The sequence below is a fragment of the Labrus mixtus genome, chromosome 23, assembly GCF_963584025.1.
Source record: "Labrus mixtus chromosome 23, fLabMix1.1, whole genome shotgun sequence".
NCBI lineage: Eukaryota > Metazoa > Chordata > Actinopteri > Labriformes > Labridae > Labrus > Labrus mixtus.
Window position 1 is genome coordinate 1,117,501 of NC_083634.1, and position 27,470 is coordinate 1,144,970.

General features: G+C 40.5%; 1 protein-coding gene across 1 annotated transcript in view; it reads right to left on the bottom strand.

Annotated features, from left to right (window-relative positions):
• The window catches only part of dnah2 (dynein, axonemal, heavy chain 2), an 85,001-nt gene that overhangs the window by 3,996 nt on the left and 53,535 nt on the right, over positions 1–27,470 (bottom strand). The window contains 37 exon segments of the mRNA XM_061031981.1: positions 2,473–2,587; positions 2,936–3,087; positions 5,038–5,275; positions 5,728–5,912; positions 6,295–6,486; positions 6,669–6,859; positions 7,127–7,310; positions 8,434–8,437; positions 9,204–9,348; positions 9,528–9,615; positions 9,618–9,716; positions 9,953–10,052; positions 10,669–10,868; positions 11,189–11,319; positions 11,602–11,755; positions 11,915–12,063; positions 12,233–12,381; positions 15,948–16,071; positions 16,185–16,326; positions 16,580–16,696; positions 16,905–17,115; positions 17,589–17,728; positions 18,810–18,942; positions 19,651–19,790; positions 20,180–20,340; positions 20,619–20,786; positions 22,266–22,415; positions 22,705–22,835; positions 22,920–23,005; positions 23,439–23,627; positions 24,105–24,209; positions 24,685–24,909; positions 25,040–25,235; positions 25,411–25,502; positions 26,286–26,438; positions 26,650–26,808; positions 26,911–27,048. Of these exon segments, the coding sequence (XP_060887964.1) occupies positions 2,473–2,587; positions 2,936–3,087; positions 5,038–5,275; positions 5,728–5,912; positions 6,295–6,486; positions 6,669–6,859; positions 7,127–7,310; positions 8,434–8,437; positions 9,204–9,348; positions 9,528–9,615; positions 9,618–9,716; positions 9,953–10,052; positions 10,669–10,868; positions 11,189–11,319; positions 11,602–11,755; positions 11,915–12,063; positions 12,233–12,381; positions 15,948–16,071; positions 16,185–16,326; positions 16,580–16,696; positions 16,905–17,115; positions 17,589–17,728; positions 18,810–18,942; positions 19,651–19,790; positions 20,180–20,340; positions 20,619–20,786; positions 22,266–22,415; positions 22,705–22,835; positions 22,920–23,005; positions 23,439–23,627; positions 24,105–24,209; positions 24,685–24,909; positions 25,040–25,235; positions 25,411–25,502; positions 26,286–26,438; positions 26,650–26,808; positions 26,911–27,048 (5,436 nt within the window).

The window sequence follows — 27,470 nt, forward strand, 5'->3', positions numbered from 1 at the left end:
AACAGTACGGCTGAAGACTAATTAAAATATCTTCTGAGTTGATGTCACTTTCATTCAGGCGTCTTTGCACTAACCATGGTCCTATTCATACCCACTGCTTTAAGCCTGGAAAGTCTTTTGTCTGAATATTTGAGCCGCTTTGAGCTGGTCCACAGCCAATCAGGAGTCTTTCTATGCTAAAGGTGAAAGAAAGAGGAACTTGGCTGTGGTGCCTCAGGAATGCTTGTCTTTGCAGATCTAGCATTGAGTAAGGGGTTAGGGTCTTAGTCTTGTTCTGACATACGTTTCACATCTCTAATTTGGTTCCCAAGTTTTTGTTACATGCAAATCTTTTCTATCTGTTCTTATGATGTATTATGCTACCTGCCTCACCCTTTCTATCTAGACACAGTCTACCATGCATAAATGCACAGCCTCAGTTGATGACCTAAAGACATTAAAGGGGATGTAAGCCCGTCCAATTTGTACATAATGATGATGTAACTTCTATGTTTAGTTTCTGATGCCCGAGGGCCCTCTTAACAGGTCCAGACCAACAAGACACTGAAACCAATATGAGCAGTTTTACATGTGAGGAAGGGAGAGGTTGCAAAGCACCAACCTTTTATAAGGCTGTTAGTTGATCCTTATACACAGACATTTGACAAGTTCTAATTTAGTGTCCACCACTTGCCATAGTACCTAAAACTTAATTTAATACTGAAGCAGTAACAGATTTAGAATGTTACACATCAGCAATCGTCATCTTTTTTGTTTGTTTACAAAAATGACTTTGCATCATTTATATAGATGAATTGCTGCGTTTGGCTTCCCCTTTATAAGGCTGGATTGGAAACTGTTGAAGCAGGAGGGGGTTAAATTCACCATCAAAAAAATGAAACATGAGCTTTCTGATTTGTCTGGTTTCTGGGATCCTTTTTATATATTTACCTCTCAGTGGAAAATGAGCATGGATGGAATCAGTGACATGTTACCTTTAATACTTTTGCATAACAGATATGCACATCTTAAATAAATAAAAATGACATGTACATATGCTGTACAGATTTTAAAACGCTAACTGAATCACCAGAGCTCTGTACAAAAACACAATTACATAATGCCATGAGTCTGTGAGTTCAGAACTAATGACAGGCTGCCATGCCAAGGAGAGGCGGAGAACAGAGAGATGAAGGGATGGAGGGATAAATAAGCAGGACTTCTTGTTGCTGCTTAGACCAGACGAGACATAAAGACGTAGAAAAGAGCAGAAGAGATGGAACACTTGATGGAAGATAGAGAAAGAATGTCATGCTGATGAAGATGAAGTAGACAGTGAGTAATCCAAAATATGCACATAGAGAAACAGGGCAAGTTGTCTAGCTTCGTGGTCAGTTGAATAAAAAGGCTGAGTTGGAGGCTGCAGTCCACTACTCGTATAAGAGGAAATCAAAACAAACACACCATATGTGCATACATTGTACTGTAATAAGCTGTTGGCTAAGTAACAATGAGCTCAAGGTCCTTTTTCGGAAAGTGGAGCCAGCCCTGGAAGGTACATTGCTTTTAACTGTATGGATTAGTCCCCAGATGCTGGCTTTGTTCAGCCCTCAAAGGCTGAGGTAAGCTACACCCCATGAAAAAAAACAAGGCAAACGCACAGACACACACAAACAAACACATGCGTTTGCAGTACATTTTCATGCAAAGCCTCTTAATTAGACACTTGAAAAACAGAAAATGAACTACTGAATGACCCTTGCCCCCTCCCCCCCATGTGTAATCTTTTCTAGCCATACAACCTCCAGCTTTAAGTGTTGACAAAATTACAACTGGAGTCCTGCCAGAGTGTGAGTGTGTGTGTGTGACTGCAGTTGGACACAGGAGAACAATAAGAGTGTGTGTGTCTCCATGCAGAATGATGGATAAATACAACTTTAAAAATGGTTAGAATTTACTCTTAAAGCAGTTTGACTGCTTTAAGAGAAAGAATTGATAGAATGTTGTCTGTTGAGTTACTGCTGAGTGGAAAATTCTGTATAATTTGTTGCAAAGAGAATATACCTCATATCAAGTATCGTGCCCACCAATAGTCGATCACAATAATCATGGTTGATCACGTTTTTACAAGTCGTACAGGAATATTATAGCTTCTACCACTGATAGGAAAAGTGTTACCCAGAAAGGTGAAACTCTTGTTGGGTCAGGATGAAACTTTGAATTTGCTTAAGTTTATCTAAATGTACTTAGGAGGTAGTCAGAAGTTGTCTATTGACTTCAGCCCTCTTACTTTATGTAGCGAGTCCACTCTCACTAAAATCTCATCAAGCTAAGAAAAAGATAAAAGTAAGGAATAAATAAAAGCACCTGCACATACTGTAATGGTGTTAATTAAGTTCAACCACAAAATATGACTTTTGAAGGACGCCTGTGAAGTGTGATATTTTGGCTGCTGTTTGTTGGTGTGTGTGTGTGTGTGTATATGTCTTGCACCTTCTCCCACAGTGGTGGTACACCGGCGTCATAGATGCAGTGGAAGGTCTCCTCCAAGCTTGATGACATCACCACTAAGCCTTTGATCCCTTTCTCCAGCTCCGCCAGGGACGAACTAACACATGAAATGCACAAGATACAACAACAACAACACACTCTGGTTATCTTCTCTTCTTTGAGTATTATTTTAGTTTTTCCTGCCAAGACATTTGGCCACTAAAAACATGGAACACAGAACGACAAAAATAAAACAGCAAGAGTACACCATCCTGACTGTAACTTCAGAGACAAATAACTGCTGTGGAAATGGTCACAACAGCTGTTTCCTTGAGTGTTGCAGAATCTATGGTATATGCATACAAAGCACATAACACTCACATCCATATGACATTTGAAACAAGCTCTATAGAAAAAGGAATACAGTAACATACACAGAGATAGAGAGTGGAGAGATAGTTCATACATGATGGTGTCCAGTAGTGCGTTGTATCTCTGGATTTCTTGCAGAAGGACCACATTAAGAGGTGAAGGGTTGTCCTGGAGCAACGACCGGGTGCCCTCAAAGTCAGTCAATGCTGGGATCTTCCCTTGAACATCTGACAGCAGCTCTAATACCTTCAAACATCAATGAAATGTTTTACCACAGAAGATGAGACCGTTTAACTTATAAATGCACTGCACTCATGTTTACGCAGTGCAAACAGTTTATAATAATAATAATTTATACTTTATTGATCCCACGAGGGGAAATTTGTTTTTACACTCTGTCTAGTAAACACGCTACACAAACAAAGGCCGAAATACACACACATGCACAAACAGGATCCTGTGGACATGCACTAATGGAGAGGTCTCAGAGTGAGGGGGCTGCACACAGTGGGCGCTCCTGAGCTGGTGGGGGGGTTGGGTATCTTGCTCAGGGGCACCTCGGCAGTGCTCAGGAAGTGGACTGGCACCTCTCCAGCTACCAGACCAATTTCCGGATTTGGTCCGTGCTGGGACTTGAGTCGGCAACCCTCCGATTCCCAACCCAAGTCCCTACAGACTGAGCTACTCCCACCCCCAGAATGAGATATTTCAGAATGAGTTTCAGAATGAGATATTAAAGCTGCATCAAGTCAAGTTGGACCTTTAATAGTTCCTACTGTAGGACTGTTGATGATAACCCTTTTGTCTTCTCGGAAAAAAACAACAGCTCCCATAATCACAAATATCACTAAAAGGTTTATTGATAGGATGATGCACATCATCCATCAGCACCAATTTTTGTGTAGATGTTGCTTTAAAACTGCAGGATGAATACACTCATTGCCACTATTTGCATAATACCCATTTCTAATATGAAATGTATATTAAAACTTGGATCTAGAGTTGATATGAGAACTCTTACATTGATGAACACGATGAATCACATATTCTTAAGGTCAGATCAAATGCAGCAAACCGTGTCAGCCACACTGCTAATTAAACAAAACTGTAGAGAAATGTTCAACCTCGCTGGAATAAAGATATGGCTGACCTCTTATGTAAGAGAGTATTGTTTACTCTTATTGATCGTGACTGCTGTAAATTATAAGTAAGCTGTATGACATTTGAGCATTATTGTTTAACATAGGGAAACTACAAAGAAAAGTGACTTCCTGTTACTCAGGAATGCAGTCTTTCAGAGCCTCCACCTCTAAACAGACAGGAAGCATGACCTGTCATTTCTTTGTTGATTTGTGGTTAATGGCATGGCTGGTTAGCTGGAAGTTGGCGTGTTAAGTAAACTTAAAATGACATTTTCTTCAGATCAAATTAATGCAATATATTTAACTCTGAGCCTTGTAAGCATACCGTTAGCTTTCTGTCTCAAAGATGATCTAGTTTGCTGAGTTGTTGCTGTTATACTTACAGCAGTAGTAAAAAGAAATCCCATGGCATTATAACTTAATGGGAGTGGCTTTTTAAAGTATTCAGTCAAGCACTTTGGCAAACCTCAGATAACTAGGTAAGTAGTTATGCCTATTTAAAAACTTAAAAATAATCTTATTGAAAACATTAAAAGATAATGGAATGATATTTTTTAAAACCAAGGTATAAGCAGGATTTAACCCTTCAAGGTGTCCATTGTCAGGTCAAAAGCAAACATCCATAAGAAACTGATAATGAAATACTTGTTGGAAATGATCTTTAACATTCATCATTGTTGATAACAAATACCATAAATACATCTTGAGCAATTAAATTACTTTTATGGATCACTTTTGATAATCTAATTATCCTTTCTTATATAATACATTCAGATGTCATTAATGCTGGTCTTCAAAATGATTTGGCATTTGCTTCTAATATATTACTGACAGCAACTTAAGTTTGATGCCTTAAAGGGTTATGATATTTATATGTATGTGGACAGACAATTACAATTTCAAAAGCTGTGACATGTTTATGATGCATTCATAATCTTTAGATTCTATCTATGGCCCTGCTTACTGTTCAACTATTAATAATTATAATCTTATTACTTAAAGTCATATATTTCCATTTAACTAGTCATCTTCATCCTTACAACCCCCCACTCACCTTATCTTCTCTACTTGGCCTGGCCCTTGCAGCAGTGGGACTTGTGACTTGGGGTTGCAGGGAGAGTAAGGTGTCAAACAATGTCCTGGACTCTGCGATCTGGCTGGCTATATCTGCATTAGAGTGTTGGCCAAACACCTCAGGGTGCTCTCTGGACGGCAGCATACTGCTATATATATCCTTGTAGGAGATCTGGGGCCCATCGCGGGGGATGTAATAGGAGGTTAAGAAGGACAACCTGAAACATAAAGTGGGAAGACAGAATACAAAGTCAGTCAGACGTATTGTGAGCCCCAATTTATAGACGAGTCTTAGAAAAAGATGGCTTGAAACAAAGCAGCATTTGCAAAAGTCATAACGCTTACTAAATAGAAGACTAAGGGATCTTGATAGTGCTCAGGTGCAAAGAGTATCTTCTTCCCTGATTGTCCACTAGGTGGAGCTGTCACATTACAACAGTTGGCTTCAGTAGGCAATTGAAATTCAGCCACAAAATATATCTAAATGACATCAGCACTGCCAACCACTGCATGTGTGTGTGTGTGTGTGTGTGTGTGTGTGTGTATGTGCGTGCGTGCGTGCGTGTGTATGTGTGTGTATGTGTATGTGTGTGTATGTGTATGTGCGTGTGTGTGTGTGTGTGTGTGCGCGCACGCGTGCGTGTGTGTGTGTATGCTGAACGTGTCTCACTTAAAGAAGGGCTGGTCTACTGCAGAGTCACAGAAGTAGCTGTTGATGTAAGTGGTAAGAAGACGTCTATCCCAGTCATCTGTCACATGACCTCCATAGTTGACCCCAGCAATGAGATACTTCAGTGCATCCCATGGAATCTCCTCATACTCATCCAGGTACAGACTCAACAGATTCTCACTCACCTAGGGGGGATATGAGATAAGAAACAGACTATGGTCAAGTTAATACTCTGTGATGTATTACACAAAAACAGTTCAAACAGATTGAGAAGGAAGTTAGATGAATTCAGTTTCATTCAAACTAGGTTGTAATTTTTCACTCTTCAAAAGCTCTGTCAATCACTTAAAGTCTATATTTGTGTTAGATCTGATTATTGAAATGACAAGTAATGATTGAATTATTACAATTATCCCCACCCAACCACAACCTCAACATAGCAATTTTCAAGACGTCATCTAGTGATTGTCACCACCAACACCATAACTGGACTTAACAATATCCCACCCCCCTGTTTTTCCTTTTTTCAGTTCTCTCTGTTTCCTTTAGTATCAGATAAGTTCTGACCTCAAAGTCAGAATCGTTGAATCCATAGACTATATTCCATCCCAGCTGTAAAAACTTCTTCCTCTCCAGCAGTATGCTGTGAAAGAAACAGAGGGAGAAGAGCAGCTTCCTGTATAAGACAGGTCTTGAACAGCGGTTGAACTGATCCTCGGTCACCAGCTGGTAGAGACGCTTCATGTTGGCTTTTATACCCTAGAGACAAAGAGGGCAGTGTTAACACTGGGGAGGGTTGAATTACCATATTTACCATACAATATATGAAGGTGCATACATCCAATATACAAAGAATAAAAAATGTCGATCTATTGTGATGGATAACATTTATGTATGCTTTTATAAGCAATTTCTGAAATCCTTATGTGTGAGTATTGCACCTTTGGTGGTTCAGGGGTCATCTTGATGCCAGCCTGCAGTATGGTGATGGGAAATTCAGGATGTGGGGAAGAGCTCAGCCAGAGACTGAAGTTTTTGTTTGGCTTTTCCACCTGTAGCTGCTCCACCAGCTTGTCCAACTCAGGCATCCACGAGAGAGAAAGGTGGCAGTTGGCAAGAAACACCCAGTGACCTGGGCAGAAAAAGAAGGCGTAGGTTGCATTGATATGTCTTTGTTAGATATTTGATGTCATGTCTAGTTGTTTTTGAGTACCAAGGTTATCTTTTGTGAACTAAAGGAAGACAAAAAAAGGTTAGTAAAGCTAATATGACAAGTTTTGAAAAAAACAAGTGGTTGGAGTAAAACATTTATACGGCTAAGCAACAAAGCAAATCAGAAACAGAAGAGCAAAGTCTATTGCTAAGTCTATTGCTAGTCTATAAGCAAATGGTATTGTACCAGTCTTGACACCCTCCTCTATCATGCTCTTAGCAATGGGGGCCTGCCCCTGGCCCAGAGACAGAGCATGGAAATGATTGCTCTTGCCAGAGGCCTCAGCAAGCTGCAACAGGGCTCCTGTGGGGTCCACACCAGAAGACAGCACAAAGATCAGAGGAGTCCTGCATGTGGATTCTTCCACAACCTGGCAAGAGGACAGAAGAAATGAGAACCAATTAGCAAACATGATGTCACTCACTCGAAAACTAACCAAAAAATGACTTTTTTTTAACAACCTCTGAATTAAAACTCAAAACAGAGCAAACCATATGCATTAAATGTATAACACTCACTGCCTTCTGTTGGGCCACGCAGGCTTAGGACAGTCAAACCATGGACTTGGGCCTGCACCTCTGTGCCTTTGAGTTATTTACTGAGATCACAAAGAGGCCTAAAAGGACTCTTTATCCCAGAATCCCCTGCGGTACTTCACACCTACGTGTGACATAAAGGGGGGACCGGAACCTGAGGGAGACCCCACAGGAAGTCGGCCAGGTGACAAAACTCTGAGACTCCCCTCGTTCTATCTCTTTCCACGCGCTGACTTAAAGTGTTCGGAGACACAAGCTCACCTCCTGTTTCCTGCAACAATCTTCCTTTGTTTTAAGTTTTGGCACGCAGGTAATCCGCGGCCGGCAGTGTTCCAAATCCCGAGCTCGGATTGTCCAGTGAACGCATCTCAGTTTCTCGGAGAGCGTTAGGCTGTAACAGATTATCAGAAAGATAACGGTCTTATTCCGTCCTGCAACGAAAGGACATCAACGGACATCTTTCCCCTCGACGGAGAACCAACAAAGCCGCTCTTGCCGTAAGGGACCCTCGCTGCCATCAGACGCCTCTACACCAGGACAGACAGAAGATCTGTTTTATCGCCAGACTCCTTTTTCCTTCACCGATCGCAGGCAAAGCGATTTACAAGTGAGGCTTAATTAGGTCTGGGCAGAATTAGCTTTAGAGAGTGTTTTTAACAATTGTTTGATTGAAGCAGAAACTGTCATTTTTATCTTTGTTGGACCGTCGCGTCCTGAGTTTTACCTGTTTAAAACTCTTGTTGTTTCCGTTTCGGACCGCTGCGTCCTATATGTGTTTAGCGTAACAGCGTTATAACCGGGTATTATTCTTCTGATCAGAAAGACCAGTGTAAGCCGTATTAACTTGAATTCGGCCATTGGTTTGTTTCTGTGAATGAAGGGAATTACTCTGAGTTGTGGTGCGGGATTCGGACTGTGATCCGGCCTCTTCAGGCACGCATTTCTCTCCTCCTCTACGCTCCTCTTCTATCCTTTTTTTCTTCCCCTTTGACTAACACACACACCCACACATACACAGAGATCTGTACACTCGCGGCCATCCAGACGCCTCAGAGACACATATCGTGTAGGGCCGAACTCGGTCTCTTTTAGACATTAAGGCCACATTAGGTCTTTGTTAGGTGTGTGCCATCGGAAGGGCGACCACGTGGGACGAAGCCATCTCCCCCCTCTTCCCCCTTTCTCTCTCTCTTTCATCCACAGACACACACACACACACACACACACACACACACACACACACACACACACACACACACACACACACACACACACACACACACACACACACACACACACCCCTTCCACAAGCCTTGCTTGATAATGTTTGTTGCTTAGATTAGTTCATAATAGTTATTTGTTTGATTAAGTTCATTGATTTTGGATTGATGTTGCTTTGTTTAAATAAATTCTGTTATAATTTAAGAGAGCAGTTGTTTGTGATTACTGGTGTATTTGCATTGTGATATAAGCTGGGTGCGAAGGCTTTGTGTACGGATTTCTTTAATTAATTTATTAAATATAGTTATTAATTATTAATAATATTAGTAATTAAATAACTAATTTGTGACTGATTTGAGTGATATTTTGGTTATATTTCCCTGAGTACAGGCTGGTGCCCCAAAACGAGATTAAACATAGTTTAATGATATTTTATTTATATTATTAATAATAAAAAATAATTATTAAAGAATATAACCAAAGTTGACTTGATACAACCCCAACACTTCATATCAAGAACAGGCGGCTCCACAAAGCGTGAGCCCAGGTTGTTTACAATGAAGGAGGTGACACACACAGAGACACGGTCCTGACGCAACGACCGAACAATCAACATCTTCTGCAGCTCATTACAACGGTTATTCCAATCACCTAAAATGAAAAAAGAGAGAGCATTATATGTTTTCTGCTGTCTGACTTTGTACTAGAGTGTAAATCTTAAAGATGTCAATGCACAGCAGCATGGACGACAGTTCAAACTGTCCCAGTTTCACTGTCCCAAGGTTCAATAAGTACTAAAGCAAAATCAAAGCTCCATAACACATTCAAACCTGGCAGTGTGGCATTCTCTGGCTCAGCACTGGTGAACCAATGGTTCCAGTCTCGGGGATGCTGTTCAAAGGAGGTCATAATGCCTGAATGAAATTTGGAAGCTTATCCAGCTCTGTGATGTTATCCCAGCAGGAGTCTGTCAGCCAACTGGTACATGGATTGCTCATCTGATACTCCTTATCAAGAACCTACAAAAGTCATGCTTAAATTAACTATTCCTCCAGGGATCAGTGCATCACTAATAAGACTTACCAACTCATAAGTGTACAGCATGTAACTTGACAGCAGCAAATGTAGTGGTGGAGAATGATAGTATTCATACTTTGTAAATGTTAATTAAGGGCTGTCTTTAAGGAAATATCATAATTATATATAGCACAGTAATTAAAAACACAGTGGAATGTCCCCCCCTGTGTTTTCTTACAAGTCCTCCTCGTAGGAAGAAGCTGTACTCATCCATTTTGGCACACATTCTGAAGCTGAAGAGCAGCTTGTGGGCCTCAAACAGACCTCGACACGTGTACCTGCAAAGGATAACACACTGATATAGTCTATGAACGGCTTATTCTGAATAATACATTAATTGAAGTGATAACATCAAACACACAACTGTTTGCAATAGGCTCCAATGCTAAAACAGATCTCATTTAAATGTTTTGGGATTTACATGTAATTTTTCTGTTGTAAAATATTATTCAACAGATGTGAAGTACAAGGTACAAATTTGTATTTGTACAGAGAGAAAAAAAGAACAACACCCTCTTCTAACCCCACACCCTGAAGAGGAAAAAAAAGCAAACTTGCAAAAACAACAAAAATATCCCTTGCCGTTTTAAATCTCAGGAAGGTGTTTTACCTTCCATGCATTAGATACCAGAGAAGAGCATTTTAACATTTTTATTTTTTATTTGACAGTTTGAAAAAAGTGATTCAGGAAGAGCGAAAAAATGGCTGATTGAGAGGAAAATTGTGTTTTGCTTGTAAAGGTTGAAAAGAAAAAAAACGTCTATCCACAATTTTTCACAGGACAGTTATATAGCTGGACTTTGAACACTGTTCTGTCAACAATACACCCAATCAAGAAAACCTGCAAGCAGACTTATATTATGAAAAGGCATCTCTTGATGAATTCTTCCTCACCTGTATACTGCATATGTGTGGTAGTCATTGAGGTTGGTAATCCTTTCTTCCAGCTTTTGGCTGCGCTTGCTTTTTTAAATGCTGAGGTTAAACAGGTTAATGTAGGCATCCAGTGAGAACTGGTACATTGGATCGATGCGGCCCATGTTGTTGAGGATGAAGAAGAGAATGGAGGCTCGCTGGGCACACGGGCGATAGGCCTGTTAAGAGAAAGCAGTCGAAGCTTTACAAACATGTACATAGATAGACCACATTACAACTGTCCCTGCTTCCCTTCACTGGCTACCTGTGAGGTTTACCTGTTCTAACAGTTATAAAGTTTGTTTTTAGAAAATCAATTTACAAATTGTTGAGGCTTGAGGGCGGCAATTATATTTATAATTATTACACTGTAGGCACAAACTGGCATGCAACTGAACCCTTATCATTTTCATACACACATACATAGTATGCAATAATAATAGCACCCGTCATAAGTTAAAGAGACACAATCCTTAAATCACTTCATCTATACACTGACCTCTCTTGCAGAATCAATCTCTATTTCGGTCTGTTCACTGCTCTCCAGCTGATCTGAAACCTCAGTGGCTGTGACTTTGGATGTTTGCAGGGTGTTCACCAGCTGCACATCGTCCAGTAGAGAACCATTGCCTCATTAAGCAGCCTGGCAAAGTAGACATGAAAACATATAACACATTACAAAAACCTCTAACCAGAACACTGCCACCCTAAGCATGATGGACCAAGACAAATATTCACAACCACAAGCTCCTTAGGGTTCACTCTATACATGTTATTTTTTCATTGGACTTTTTGAAAAAAATTGCAAAATCTGCTTTACAATATAAAAAAATGGACTGATGTAGTAAAAAGATGACCTGTGATAATGGCTTCTACTTCATTACTTGAAATTACAAGTCACATGATTCTAACTGTGTTTTCTGTTTAACAACCTGAGAATCTCATCCTCCAGCTGCTGCAGGCTTTTCTTTCCAGAAGCAATGCTGATGACCAAAGAGTCCTTCTGCTCTTCTAGTTCTGGACGCTCCTTACGCACCACAATTCCCTGTAGCTGGGCTTCAAGGCCCTGCAGCACAAACAAAACACACAATCAATTCCAAACACAAACAGATAATTAAGGTAGCAGCTCAGACTCTGTACACAAAATGATGATGTACACAAACAAGAGTGAAAAATAGTGAGTTCACATGGAGAAGGCATACTTCATAGAAATACATGCACACACCTGCTCCTTGACAGCAAAGTTGACTATGGTGGTCTTTGTAGAAATTTCTGGTGTGTAGTGGGGGTTTGAGAGTTTGGTGGTGATATAGAAACGAAACTCTGGATTATACTCCACTTCCTTATCACCAAGCTTCAATAGCAGCCTGCCGCCTGGAAAAAATGACCACAAATATACACCACAATGTGGTACACAATAGATTCTGTCATGGCTCATTTGTACCTGATTTTTACCCAAGAAATGTAATCTGTGCATTAATATGTATTTGTGTGTGTATGTGTATGTTGATGATGATGAAAGGTTGATGTGTGAGAGTCTGACCTGCCCGTGTAAGGGACTTGTTAAGAACTGGGTTGAGAGAGGGTTCCAACTCCTCGTGGACATTCTGCAGCAAAACAGGACTCCCAAACTGGATGGCATTCTCCAGTATACGCAGGTAGTCTGGCATTTGAAAGTCTATCACTTTCATTCTGAAAGTTGAATTTACCATTCTTGCTTCGAGTAGGTGTTGAACGGTTCAGGGTCTCCTTTTTGTACTGTTACATTTCACTATGCACCAAATATTTTGATTAGTGATGTCAGGAATGCAGGCAGGCCATTGTAGCACGTGGACTCTTTAAAAAAAGAATATTGCAGGGGATTTTGGCAAAATGTTTTTGGGCGCTACCCACACGTTTAGCTGTGTTGCTCTTTCCACGATCCTTACAAGTTATACCTTGTTGTAAAGGTGACTAATCAGGCTTTCCAACGATGTATAATAAAACACCAATAACACAAAATAATTGACTGAAATAACGTTTCCAAACTTTTTTGAGGAGTTTATATACTGATATCAAGCTGGATGGTCCCTCTCCTCTTTAGCTCAAAGGATGTGGCGTCCATGATTTACAAACAACACAGCTTTTCACCATTTCTCAAGAAAAAAATCAAGGAGGGGAAAGCCAGCTACCTGGCAAAGATGGAGGAGCATTTACAACATAAAAATGCAAGAGAAGTCTGGAGGGGCCTGAATAACATCTCAGGTCACAGCAGAAGGCGTGGGAGGGGCCCTGAAGCAGGACAGGGAGTGGGCAAATGAACTGAATCTGTTCTTCAACAGATTTGATTCTGCTCCCAACCCCACCCCCAACCACCAGAGCGCAGACCAGCCTGCTTCTCAGACACTCCATCTGAGTACCCTGAGTACCCTGCCACACCCCTCAACAGCCCTCTCCTCCTCCTCCTCAGACGACCCCCCAACAACCCCCTCCTCTTCTTCCTCCTCCGACGGCCTCTCCATAACAGCTGATCAGGTGAGAAGTCAGCTGAGGAAGATCAAGGCGAGGAAGGCCACAGGTCCCGACGGCATCATGTCCAGACTCCTGAAGGACTGTGCAGACCAGCTCTGTGAGGTCCTTCTGCACATCTTCAGCCTGAGTCTGAGACTGGAGAGGGTACCGACTCTGTAGAAGACTTCCTGCTTGGTGCCAGTCCCAAAGACATCTCACCCCAGGGAGCCTAACCACTTCAGACCTGTGGCCCTCACCTCTCACCTGATGAAGACCATGGAGAGGATCATCCTCAACAACCTCCGCCCCCTGGTGACTTCAAATCTGGATCCTCTGCAGTTCGCCTACCAGCTGAACATCGGGGTGGATGACGCCGTCATCTACCTGCTGCAGAGATCCTGGACTCACCTGGAGAACACCGGCAGCACTGTGAGGGTCATGTTCTCTGACATCTCCAGTGCCTTCAACACAATCCAGCCTGCACTGCTCAGGGGGAAGCTAGAGAGGGCGGGAGTAGACTGTCATCTGGATGCATGGACAACGGACTACCTCACCAACAGACCACAGTACGTGAAGCTTCAGGACTGTGAGTCTGACATGGTGGTCTGCAGTACAGGGGCCCCGCAGGGGACAGTTCTCTCCCCTTTTCTCTTCACCCTGTACACCTCGGACTTCTGCTACAACTCTGGGAGCTGCCACCTGCAGAAGTTCTCCGATGACACAGCCATCGTGGGGTGTGTGTCTAAGGGGAGCGAACAGGAGTACAGGCAGGTCATCATGGACTTTGTCGACTGGAGTGAGCTCCACCACCTTCAGCTCAACGCCAGCAAGACAAAGGAGATGGTGATTGACTTCCGCAGAAAGTCACCCCAGACTGCACCGGTGAACATCCAGGGCTTGGACATTGAGAGGGTGGAGACGTACAAATACCTGGGTGTTCACCTCAACAACAAACTGGACTGGTCTCACAACACTGACGTCCTGTACAAGAAGGGCCAATGTCGACTTCACCTGCTGAGACGACTGAGGTCCTTTGGAGTGTGCAGGACTCTGCTACAGACTTTTTATGACACTGTGGTGGCGTCTGCACTTTTGTATGCAGTGGTCTGCTGGGGAGGAGGGAGCACAGAGAGAGACAGGAAGAGACTGAACAGACTGGTCAGGAGGGCCAGTTCTGTCTTGGACTGTCCTCTGGACTCTGTAGAGGAGGTGGGTGAGAGGAGGATGTTAGTGAAGCTGACATCCATCATGGACAACCCCTCTCACCCCCTGCATGACACTGTGGGGGCCCTGAGCAGCTCCTTCAGCAGCAGACTGAGACACCCACCCTGCAAGACAGAGCGCTACCGCAGGTCGTTCATCCCATCTGCAGTCAGACTGTTTAATCAGACTCTTTAACAGCATCACCACCTCATGCTACACACTGTGTGTTTTTTTTAAGAACAAAACCTTTTTTGTAGTTTTTTTGTAGTTACTGTGTAACTTTACATTATTGTATTTTTTTATTTAACTGAATGTAAATATGTTTGATTTGATTTTAACTTCTATTTTTATTTTTAATAATTATATTCCCGTCCCCTGTTTTCTGGAGCTGCTGTAATGCACAAATTTCCCCCACGGGGGATCAATAAAGTTTATCTTTATCTTTATTTCGCCTCAGTCCCTCTTAAACGAGCTCAGGCCCAGAGAAGGTGGCCACATTTCCTTATCATCATGATAATATTTCTTAAATACATTTGATTTTCTTCATGCACTGGTTTTCTCTCTGCATGGGGGGTTACAACTGCAGCAACAGACTCTGGTCACTTTTTTAAAAACCCGGCATTTCTCATTTTGACAAGTTGTCTTGTGTTATTTTCAACCAAATATGAAATTTCAATGTTTTGCAAATCATAACATTCTGTGAGACGCAGTGTTTGGGGAATGGTCTTTTACTAACTTTACTGTTGTTTCAAAGCACACTGTATTTACTGCTCACCATACAGAAAAACACAAGAGACATATGGTAAATGTGAAGTAATGAAAAGCGATCATTCACCAATTACATTTTAAAATTTGAATTTTAGTCTGGAAAACTTTTTTCCCTGTAGTCTCACACATTGATTGATTGTCCTTGATTGTTCCTGAAATGTTTCTGTTTAACTGTAACGATTTATACATTCAACAGGAATCTGAGTGAGTTTATCTAGATTAATACTTTTGTTATTTCCATATTCTTGATCCATTTACAGAGCTTGGCCTTGAGGGTCCACCATCAGTGGCCATCTTAAAAGAAATGTAGTGTAACAAAACCACAGGTAACTGAGCTCAAAAGCACCACTCAAAACACAGTCTTTGGTTGGGGGGGGAAAAAAACAGTCTTTACTTCTTAGAAACAGACAGAATCCAAAAAAGTGATCCAAGAGGAAACAAAAGGCTTGTACGCTTCTCACAGGGGTCAAAGACGAACTGGCACAGAAGGAAGGGAAGCCACAGACTAAATACTAAGGTGAGGGGGAAGACAACGAGATGCAGCTGGGAACAATCAGGGCGGGGCAGACAATCACACAGGTGGGAAACACATGAGGGCAGGAAGTGAAGGATCTGAAATGAGAGGAGAGGTTAGTGACCCAAAACAGAAAATAATACAAGTAGAAATTAAAACATAACCTAAGACACAGAGCTGGACATGACATGTAGACGTTTGGAGTTATACCTTTCTTTGCAATATTAAACATGAGTCTTGTGAAGTAAAAAGCCAAGTCCAAAAGTATAATAAAAATCGTGACACTTTGCCGATAGTCTCTGGAAGGAAATCTGCCTGCCTGCAATACTGGCCGATCTTCTTCAACACGCGGTCTGATATATTGTCCTTGTCAAAGTTAACTAATGTTTTGATGAAGTTGGACTCACCTGCCAGAAACATTATTAGGAAAAAAACAACAAACGAGTTTGCATTTTTTTGGTCCTATTCCACTTATTTATATTTTCCTTCATACACTAAGATTCACTCTCAAAGCTCTCACCCAGCTGTCTCTTGGCCTCTGCCCAGGTAGGCTCTTTGCACAGAAGGATCATGACAGCCTGCATTATTGTCTCTACCAGTGTTGGAGGACGGCCGTATGGCTTGATCTCTGTCATGTCCTTCTTATTCAGAGACTCCAGAGCCTGTGAAAAAGGAGGAAGGAATTGAGAATGTTGGATATAAGAAGCTATACTATACTGCCTGCTGAGCAATGTTTGATTCAAAATTAAACAAATTCAGACTTAAATGACAAAGTGCTTACATCGGTGAAGTAGAAAAGTGTAACAGTATAATCAGTGTTCATTATTCATTAAATATGAAGGAGGAGCATCAGCACATGAAAGAAAGACAAAGAGGGAATGGCAGGTTTAAAAAGTCAACAGGACAAAAATCTACCTTCATGGCCTCTTCAAGGGCAGGAAGGGCCTCATCCAGGTCTCTCTGTGCATTCTCAGCCATCTCTTTACACTGCAACTCTTCTGCTCCAATTTTCTCACTGTTAGCACTCACAGTCTTGACAAAAACACACACACACAGCAGTGTGTTTAGACTTTATCTGTCTTTTTCAATAAGACAAATATCAAAGACCCTTTCAAAGAATAGAACACTAATGTAAACTAGTCAAGTTGATTGGGTAGATGGATGTGAAACATTTACATTTCTTAATCTGACAATTACTTTATCAATGTAGTATTTTGTGTATATTGTAAAACTAGCGTACTATCTGCTGCTTAACGGCCTCTCGTTTCTGCTGTACGACGACAGACAGGTACTCTTCACACTGCTTCTGGAAGTCGGCCACCTGCTTCTTGGCCTCCTCCAGCTCAACAGACATGGCCTCCACCTTCTCCCGGGTATCACTGATCTTGAATAGGCCATTACGCAGCTTGCTCACCTGCTCTCCCAATTCACTGCGTTTCTCTGCCAACAGCCTGGATGGACACACACACACTGTCAGGTGATAGTGACAGAGACAAGCCTGGGCTATTGTTTTAGAGTGATACATTAATCAATTTGTTTCTTTTGCTTCCTCTGCAACATAGTTTCCTTCATTGTGTTAGTAAGTATAAAAAGCCATGACATGAGGCGCGTTGGCCTAGTGGTTATCTCGCCACATGTACAGAGGCTTTATAGTTCTCTCTCTCTCCTTGATTTCTGACACTATCCACTGTCCTGTCTCTTTAAAAACAGCATAAGAGGCCCAAAATAAGTCTTTACAAAAATCAAATAAAATCATAACATTATTTATGTTGATCAAAATATAATTATTATGTACTAAAAACCTTCTGCCAACTGCCCTGGCTGAAGAATATCTCAGTCCTTTGCATGGACACACAAAGATTGTGTTAAAGGAGAAGAAACGAGAAGCAAGAATAACTGAAGGAGAAAGTTGAAAAGCTCTTACTTTTTGTATCCAGACACCAGCTCCAGGTAATTGGTGGCTGTCACATAATTATATCTCCTCAACTCCAACTTCATCCGTTCAGAGACCTGCGCTACCGACTGATGTGTTGTCACAAAGATACTGGCAACCTTTGTCTGGATCTACCAAAACAGAGTATTTCAAAAATAGTTAACATGACATTCAAACAAGGAATACAACCTGGTCACATAGCTCACTTTTGATTCCAAAATCTTTGAAACATGTTTTTTATTACACTAGAATTAACTTTTAAATTAAACATTTTAAATGGTCAAATGGACTTGAGCTTGTATAATGCTTTTCTAACTTTCTCACTGCTCAATGCGCTTTTTACATTACAGGTCAAACTTACCAATTCACACCACATTCACACACACATGGCAGAAGATTCTATGTAAAGAGTTAATGAGTATTTATTAATCTCATTCAAACACATTCACACACAGATGATGCAGAAGCCAGAGTGATTTTGGTTTCAGTGTCTTTCCCAAGGACACTTTGACATGTGACTGTGTTGCCACTCCTATTACTTTTTGGAAATACCTCCTCTGAGGTTAAATGGGGCGCACTGTCTAAATTCACATTTGGACATTTTACATCAGCTGTTCTTGTTCCACAAGATGCTTCCAATTTATTTCAGGACAATAAAAACTCTACAAGTCTTCCTTGGGAACATCATTATTTTTTTTCAGACTGCAACTTGGCCCGTGAATATAAAATAAGTAGAATATAAAATGTGTATGACTAATCGATTCTCATAGCAGCACTTGAAGCACTTCAGCTCACTTGTTAAAGTTGAAGCAGTGACATCATAGGTTGATTAGAAACAGATTAGGAACAGAATTTGGGTTTAGCAGAATTTTCTACGAGAATTTATCATTGCAGGGCACAGTTGGCCTAGCAGTTAGGTGGTGTACAATTTAAGAAGCTATCATCGTCAAAGTGATCAGCCCAGGTTCAAGTCCGACCTGTGGCTCCTTTCCTTCATGTCATTACCCACTCTCTCTCCCCCCAGTTTCCTTTTCTATTCACTTTCCTATCGCATAAAATAAAAAAGAGCCCAAAAATAAATCTTAAAAAATAAAAATAAAATGTATCATTGCCTTAAAGACACACCTCTACAGGGTGAAACACTCACAGGGTGAAATCTAGAGTCACTCTTTATAAGTTGTGTTTGCTTGTGTGTGTGCATAGATGCCTCACCCCCTCCAGGGAGCCCAGGTTCATTCCATCCAAGTACCTCTCAGCTACCTCCAGCAGGGCGTCTTTGGGCCACTCACAGAACCAGTCAATGGAGGCACAGTTTACCAGCGGCGGATATTGAAGGATGCGGTTTCTGTTGAGAAAGAGCTTTTTGTTAAAACTTTGATAAGATATAATCTGATTAAATATTAATGTTTTTAAAGGGTCAGCAAATCACTGCAAGTACATTAGGTAGTTGGCGTTGATGATGAAACTATTGAAAATAAAGAAAGAAATTTTGCACCCTGTGTATGCTTCACAGTATAAAAACTTTTTTTTCTGCAAAGGCTTTCAATACATGAAGTTCCTATTTAATAGTTCTGGAAAGGCCAAGGGTGTCAAGCAGTGTATACACAGGCATACGGAATGTGCCCACTTATTTTTCATACAGCTGTATTGCTGTTCAGCCTCTAAAGACTGCATTGTCAATCCCGGCGCGGACCAAACATGGAAGTTGGTCTGGTAGCTGGGGAGGTGCCAGATCACCTCCTGAGCACTGCTGAGGTGCCCTTGAGCAAGGCACCAAACCCCCTCCCCACCATCAGCTCAGGAGCGCCCACTGTGGGCAGCTCCATCACTCTGGCTTCTCTCCATTAGTGCATGTCCATAGGATCCTGTTTCTGCATGTGTGTATATTTCAGCCCATGTGTGTGTTCATGACTTACAGAGTGTAAAAACTGAAATTTCCCCTTGTGGGGATCAATAAAAGTAAATCTTAATCTTAATTTCCTTAAACCTGTGAGTTGAAAAGAGTGGACACATTGTGAACCAGAGAGTTATAAGACACAGTGTGCTGCTCTACCTGAAGGGCTCTCCCTCTGGACTCATACAGAGAACTATGTGCAGGTTGTTCCTCACTCGCTCGATCAGATAGTGAAATAACGAGTCAGGAGTCTCCACCACTTTGTCTTTCCTGGCCGACTCTGACAGAGCGTTGCATACCTGGGGAGTGTCATGATGTCAAAACTTCAAATAAATCTGTTACTTTAAAAACATTTGAGAGAAGATTATCAGATCATCAAATGGTTCAAGAAACAATTTAAAAATGCAACAATATTTGAAAAAGAACAACATTCTTGTATTTACTTAATATTTAAACAACTCCAAACATTTTGAATTTTAATATTACCCTTAACCCTAACCCTTAAATAAAAAAAAAGCTGTACTGCTATGACCAAATTAATCTAATTTTAAACAAAATGCATATATGTTATTTTTAATACTTGAGATTGAATAACTGAAAAAAACTAAATAGGAAGTGTAATCCAAGGTGTTTACATTACAGTAATGGACAGATGGGAGAGACAAAGAGTTTTTCAGAAAACACTGACCTCAACAAACTCATCCGGCTTGTAGAGGTTAGGCACCTCTCCAGAGCTTAGGATATTATTGATGTCCACAAGGAAGGACTCATATACAATCTGAGTGTCATTGAACAGGAAGACTGTAGGCTTGTTGTTGTCACCAGTCAAACGGTACAGCTTCTTGATATCTGAAAACACAGACGGGAAAATCACCTAGTGTTAGACAGCTGGCTGACGAAAAGATGAGGGGAGTTGATTTAAGACAGATTATTTATTACACAAAAATCATGGTCAATCAGCTGGGGTCTCATTACATTCATTGAATATAAAGTAATATATTTTTTGAATTCTCAGTTCAAGCTCTTTGTCTTTAAATTTTCCAAAGTTAGGGGCATTGGTTGCAGACTTTCTTTATTGACTTTCTGTGTATGCCTGTGATAGGAGTGTAGTGTGCAGTGAATCTCACTATCTCTGAACTCCTGTTTGCGATACTGCTTGGTGACTTCCACCTGGAACACCTGGTACTCACAGATGAAGGCAGCCATCTTAGACAGGCTCTGTCTACCAGAACCTCCCACACCGACCAGCAGCATGTTGCCCCTAAGCTGACTGATCACACATACTGCTCGAGTTACTGTGGACAGAGCACAAAAAATAATAATCACCATAACCTTACTTTTTTAAAATTTTAGATGTGACATCGAGTATCATTTCACAAGTTGTTGGGTGATTGGATGGATGACAGCCTTTTTTCTTTATTTAGTTTTACTATAAAATTTGGGCCTGACTTTATTTAGTGATAAGGAAAACAACTATACACTGTTCTTTAGTATGAAAGGGTTAGCATTAGAGGAGGACATTTTTGTATGCATGCTGCATATGGTAAAAATATATAAAATCAACATTTTATTGACCTCTTTGTGGTTGTACAGCAGACTAGTTTTTTTAAAACATATATTCAAATTCTCTAACCAAATATTATCGCATGTTTGTAGAATATTATTCTGCGTTCTGAAAAATCTACAATGTAACAGTTAGTTGTAGGGATGTAAAGATTCATCATAAAATCGTGATAAATCCATTCAAAGGTGTCAAGATTCACATCAGTAAGATACTGATTAGAGCTGTCAAGAACTGCCCTCAATGTTGTGCTTTGCCTCTGGTCACTTCCTGTCAGCACCTGTGTGTCCAATCAGAGTCAAAGCTGATCGTTTGCTCTTACTGACATTGTTCCCTTTTTCTAGATCCTTGCTTGTGTTGCACTTACTCTCTGATGTGCGTCGCTTTGGATAAAAGCGTCTGATAAGTGAATTGTACTCTAAAAAATTAATCGCAATAATATCATGAGCGTCAGCAGCTGCAGAGCAAGATTTAGAACCACCGTCTTTTAAACGGAGGTGTGGAAGCGTTTTGGCTTCCCCAAGACAGAAAATGAAAGAGGTGAGAAGATAACAGACGAGACAAAAACTGTGAGCAGATATTACAAGAAGACAGAGAACTACACAAATAACACAACAAACATGATGCAGCATTTAATCAACACAATGAGAGGCTCCAATCACCTCCCCTTGTTGAGAGAAAAAAAAAAAACACACTGACAAGCGGGTTTGAGCCCCTAAAGGAATCTGTTTCACTCATCATTTGTCAACAGTCTCATTTTGTAAAATAAATTGTGAGAGATTTGTATCGTGAATCATATCGTATCAGGAGTTGAATGAATCGTTACATCCCTAGTTAATTGTATTTACCAAATATTTAATCAGAGAGCTTCTTAAGCTTTGGTGTGTCTGGAAATCCCTCCACATTTGAACATACCAACAATTAATAGAAGTAATTGTTGAACCATGAGCAATGGAGTGATAGTGATTTGGAGTGGCAAACAGGCCATTGACAGCAGAGTGTACACAGAAGAGCCTGCAGAGACAGCTTCTCTACAGAGGAGTTTAAAACTGGGCCTGGATTGTAAAACTGTAAAACTGTGACTATCAAAGACACATCAGAGTGAAGAGGATTAGAAGATGAGATAGGGTCAGGTAAGTGTGAAAGGGGGGATTGACGCATTAGGAGATTGAACTGTCCCACTAAACATGTGTATAAGGTTGTGTTGACGTACTGTGTTCAATGGCATCACGGAAGAGCACCAGGCTCATGGGCACTACACCCGGTGTCATGTTGTAGTCTTCCAGCTGCGTCTCCATGAACTTCTTAAGACCTTTGACATCCAGCAGGTCTTCATACACACCAGAACCGCTCAGGAAATCACCTGAACCATACACAGAAAAATTAACACAATAAACACATTTAAAGCTACTTATAGTCGTGTGTCAGTTCCATAATTTTATAAATCAATCCTACATCTAATACACACAAGCATTTTTCAAAGCTTTGATGTATGAACAGGATAGGCCGGGTCTTTGTAACATAACAATGAGTAAGTTCTTTTACCTGCTTTTTGTAAAGTGTCTCGAGATAACACTTGTTATGAGTTGACGCTATACAAAAAAAAATTGATTGATTGAAATTGATTGACGTGTTTACGGTCGTAAATGTACCAAATATAGGTGGCTGTTTGTTCGGGCAGATGTTGTGGAACGGGAGGTCAAAGAGTGAGGCCAGTTTCTCCCCAAGCAAAGCAGTAAAGACCTCAATGTCACTGCGATCTACAAGCCTGTCCGAGAAGACTCTGAAATAAAGAAAGAAAAACAACAAGTTATCATGTGCATAAACACAGAATAAACACATGAAACTTGACTATTAGGTTGGTTACCTGTAGCACTCATGGATCCAGAGTCGAGTGATGTTGTTTTTGGTATCATGGAAGTCAGGGTGAGCTCTTAGCAGACCTTGAAACACCTAGAATGGGTGTAATGGGACAAAAATACAGTTATCTCATTGTCTCATGTAACATTTGAACATAGTATGATCGTATAATCAATCTTCATAGAAATCTTAATCTTTTTCTGACCTACAGTATGTCACACCCAGAATAATTGATATTAGGTGTATGTAAGAGTACCCATCTGTGGACAGGTGTTGAGAACTAGCATGTTTGCTAAAACACTTAAACAAGGCGTCTGGTTCATCCAATATATCTGGGATGCCAAATAAAGTCTATAGTAACAAAATTTAACTACCTTTTGTAAATCAGGCTTGTGGTATTAACTTTCTTAACAAACCCATTTTCTGTAAGTACTCTCTGTACAGCTATGCCGGTGGTTTACTCATAAAGCTCTAATCCATCTACAGTATATATATACATATATACAGTATATATATTAATTTGTACCTGGGAGATATCCCTGAGGTTGAAGAGGTAGTGTATCTTTGCTGGAGTGGGAAGAAAACAAGCAGAAACAGCATAATACAGTTCTAAGGTGGCCTGGGTCAGAATGTCTCCAATGGGCTTCACCTCCTCCTTAAACCCCTGCAGCTTTTGGTTGATCATGGTACTGTAGATCCGTCTGATCTGGGACTCCTGCATAACAAAAAGGACAGATGTGTTCAAGTCCAGTACAGCTTTTTAAGATATAGTACAACCATGTTCAAAAGATATATAAATTTCAACTTCACATGTTATTGAGTCAATGTAACTCAAGGGTCAGGTTTTTCACTTCCTGAATGCAATATGGCACCCCTCATTTCAAAAGCAACTCTTAATTCTTTGTGGTAACAAAAAAACAGAGTGAAGAGAAACACTACAAAAACATACACAGAAAAATTGAAAAAAAGGTTGACAGAAGTTCAATAAACAGATTAAAAAAGACAGATATCTAAGGTTCAAATAGAGTTGATTTTAAGAGGAGTGCATAGGAAGAAAGGTTTTCATTTTAACACATTTGAATGCTTATGAGTAAATACAATTATTCTACTTATTACTTTACATTGTCACAGATTTAAGCAGAAAAGATGGGTCATGGCTTGAAGGGGAAGGAAACATGTCAGTAGGACTTACATTAGGGAAGGTCATATTGATGAGGTTGAATCGACTCTGTGAGCGCCCAGAAATGTGAGTCCTCCCTCCACCAGGAGGTCCCATTGATGCCAACAAGAACATGTCCTAAAGAACGAACACATACATGAACACACTTAATAGAGTTAAAGGGTTGTTTAAGAAATTAACACCAACTGATTTTTTTTTTTTTTTTTTCACATGTTAAGCTTTTGTTTCTCTCTTACTGAAAAGGATGTTAATTAGTAGGTCTGACCCCAAATAGTCTGATCTTCAAGGAATTCACTTGAAGGAACCTCAGTCGACTAATCTCACAGTCTAATATGGCTAATGACACAAGGATCATTCCATTCCAGCTATGTGGGGGTGCTCAGTTTTCTCCAAATAAATCATCCTATCTTAGTATAAATATTAACTTATTAATACTTTTAATGCAATTCTGAAAATCCTGAGTTTTAAGCAGCATGTTAGCATATCTAATTGTAAATTGTTATACTAAGTCTAGAGGACTAATAGTTTAATTACGTGGTTGATCTCTGATGTTGCAAATAATTTCACACTCTTCAGAATTTATCTATCTCACCTTGACAAACTTTAGGGTCTGTTTCTGGCGGTCATACCAGAAGCCATAGTCGATCCAAAGGCGCAGCAGTTCCAGCGTTGGCTGAGAGCCAAAGAGGTCATCAGCTGGCATGTTTAGGTCATCCAGGAAACAAAGCAGGCGCTTCCCTCCTGTTGACACAAACATGCCTTTGGTTCTCTTCTCTATGCGACTCTCCACTATGGCTTGGATGTTATTAGAAGTTGTCTGGACAATAATAATGACAGAGAAAGAGAAAAAAATACAGAATCTATTAGAAACAACAAACAATTTGGCAATCCAATTTTGAAATGAAAGCAGTGGTGAAAAAATAAATGAAAGCTGTGAAGGCACCAACCTGTGAAGACATGTTGATAGTTAAGGCAGTCCACTTGTTATCCAAGTCCTGCAGGATGCTCTGGGCCACTGAGGTTTTGCCAGTGCCCACTGGCCCAGAGAGCAGCACTGGGTACTGACCTAACACCAGAGCCTCCACTAAGAAGTTGTAGCGAACTGTGTCCACTGTAGGAACCATTATTTTATAGAATGGAGCCCTTCAAGAGAGTAGAGAGGGACATGTAAAATGTATTGTTCTTAAAGGCTTTGGGTTATCCAGGTATTTTTACAGTCTCAAAATCAGCAGATGGATGAATGAATAAAACATGGCTCCTCAAACATGTCTGACAACAACAGTTTATGGTAGGCATAAAGATTGACTTGGTTACTTACTCTGCATTGTAGCGCCAGCCCTTAGGCAGTTTTTCTTCAAAAGAAGCCCAGATTTTGTTCTTGGTGTCCACATAATACTCATAAACTGTGTCCTGAAAGAGGCGTCAAACAAAGTGTGGAGAATGTTAGTGCATGCTAAAACACATCCATTCAGTTTGATCATGGAAAGTGGGGGTGTAGGGGCACTGGTGGCGCAGTGGTTAGAGCACGCGCCCCATGTATGGAGGCTGTGGTCCTACAAGCGGGTGGGCCAGGTTCAAATCCGGCCTGTGGCTCCTTTCCTGCATGTCATTCCCCACTCTCTCTATCTCCCTGATTTCCGACTCTATCCACTGAATCTCTCAAATAAAGGCACAAAAAGACCAAAAAATAAATCTTTAAAAAAAAGAAAGTGGGGGTGTACATATTGAACCCTTAATAGTATCATGCCACTGGTGCATTTAATATGCTGACATTAATGCATTCTAACATGATACTGGTATGCAATAATGGTAAGTGATACTGTAGAAAAAGAGTTAGTGTGTTTGTCTAAAATGTTTAGCTTGGCACAAAATCTTCCTTACTTTCTTGTTAACTGTAATTTAATCAAACTACCTTTGCAATATCAACCCAAATAAAAATGATGGATAGAAAGCTCTGGTAGCCCTCATTGTCACTTTTTTTTGTATGAAAACAAAGTTAAACCACAGCAGTTGAAGTGTGGGGTAAAAAAGAAACCTAGGTATAAGGGACGGTACATTTTGACTGTCTTTATATATCAGTAATTCAAAACAATTACACTTATAAATACACTTTTTTACCTTTTTTGAAAGGGAAAGATGCAGAAAAAAATGCGAAGAGAAGACAATGGTATGCAACAAAAGATCTTTTCAAACCTTGATGGGGAATGTTCCCTCCATCTCCCGCAGGAAGTTGTCGATCTTCCTGCGTCCATCCTCATCAACAGAGGCACAGATGGACCAGATAAGGCTGAAGACGAACCACAGAGCCACCATCCTACCCAGGTTTTCTGTGTCGGAGGTGTTTATCTGGGAGACAAAAAAAACTTTTTACAATCGGGATTGTTTTGGATGGGATGATGGGGATTATGAACTAAATTGGAGATTGATAATGCATGTTTATATTACAGTTAGTTACACCAAAAATCATTAAAGCTCAACATTAAAGGCACACTAGAAAATGATTGTTCATGGTAGAAATTACAATGAAAAATGAGGGAAAGAGATTCATTACTCCTACCCCATTGCTGGATGTAGCTAGGGAGTCATAGAGACGGCAGCATGAGGTGATTCCATTAAGCTCAGTGATTGGAATCAGCTCCTTACAGTTGACCTTCTTAAAGTCCTGCGTGCTCTCTATATATTTCTCAAATATCGGCTTTAAATGTTCCACTTCAGCCTGTGAAGAAATCGAGTAATGGTTAGATGACAGTGAAATGAGAGTGAAAAGCGAACTAGGAAAGAGTATCATGTGAAATGATTAGTAATGAATCCATTGTACCTTGTGTCGTTTGTCCAGCCAGGATTGAACAAAAGGCTTCCATCCCAGATCAGCGTAATCATTGTAGACCATCCCACAGCGGGACACAGTAGCTGGAGAGGCCTGTGCCAGGTTCTCCACTTCAAACAGCAGAGACACCTACGACCAAAGAATTAATTTAGCTTTTTCTGTTTGATCGTTTAATTCACTGATCAAGATATGTAAGCTGACTATATTAAAACACCTGATTCATGTCATTGTTAACGATGAATTTCAGTATTACTATGTTCTACACTGAAGAGACAGAACTATGAAAATAGCAAAGATAAATAATGTACAACAGTGAGGATGTCAAATTAAAACAATTGTTTTCCAGCACATGGTTTAAAAGCTAACTTTTTTAACAAGACACACGGTGGTTGTTTGTTCCAGTTCTAAAGTCAACTTTTAAATTATATTATTTTAAGAGTGAAGTAGCTGCAATGAAAGCAATGCATTTAAGAAACTGCATACTCTTAGCTGTCTACATGGAAAAATGAATAATGAACAATGCCGTATTTCCTGTTTCAAGATGCCTTAAA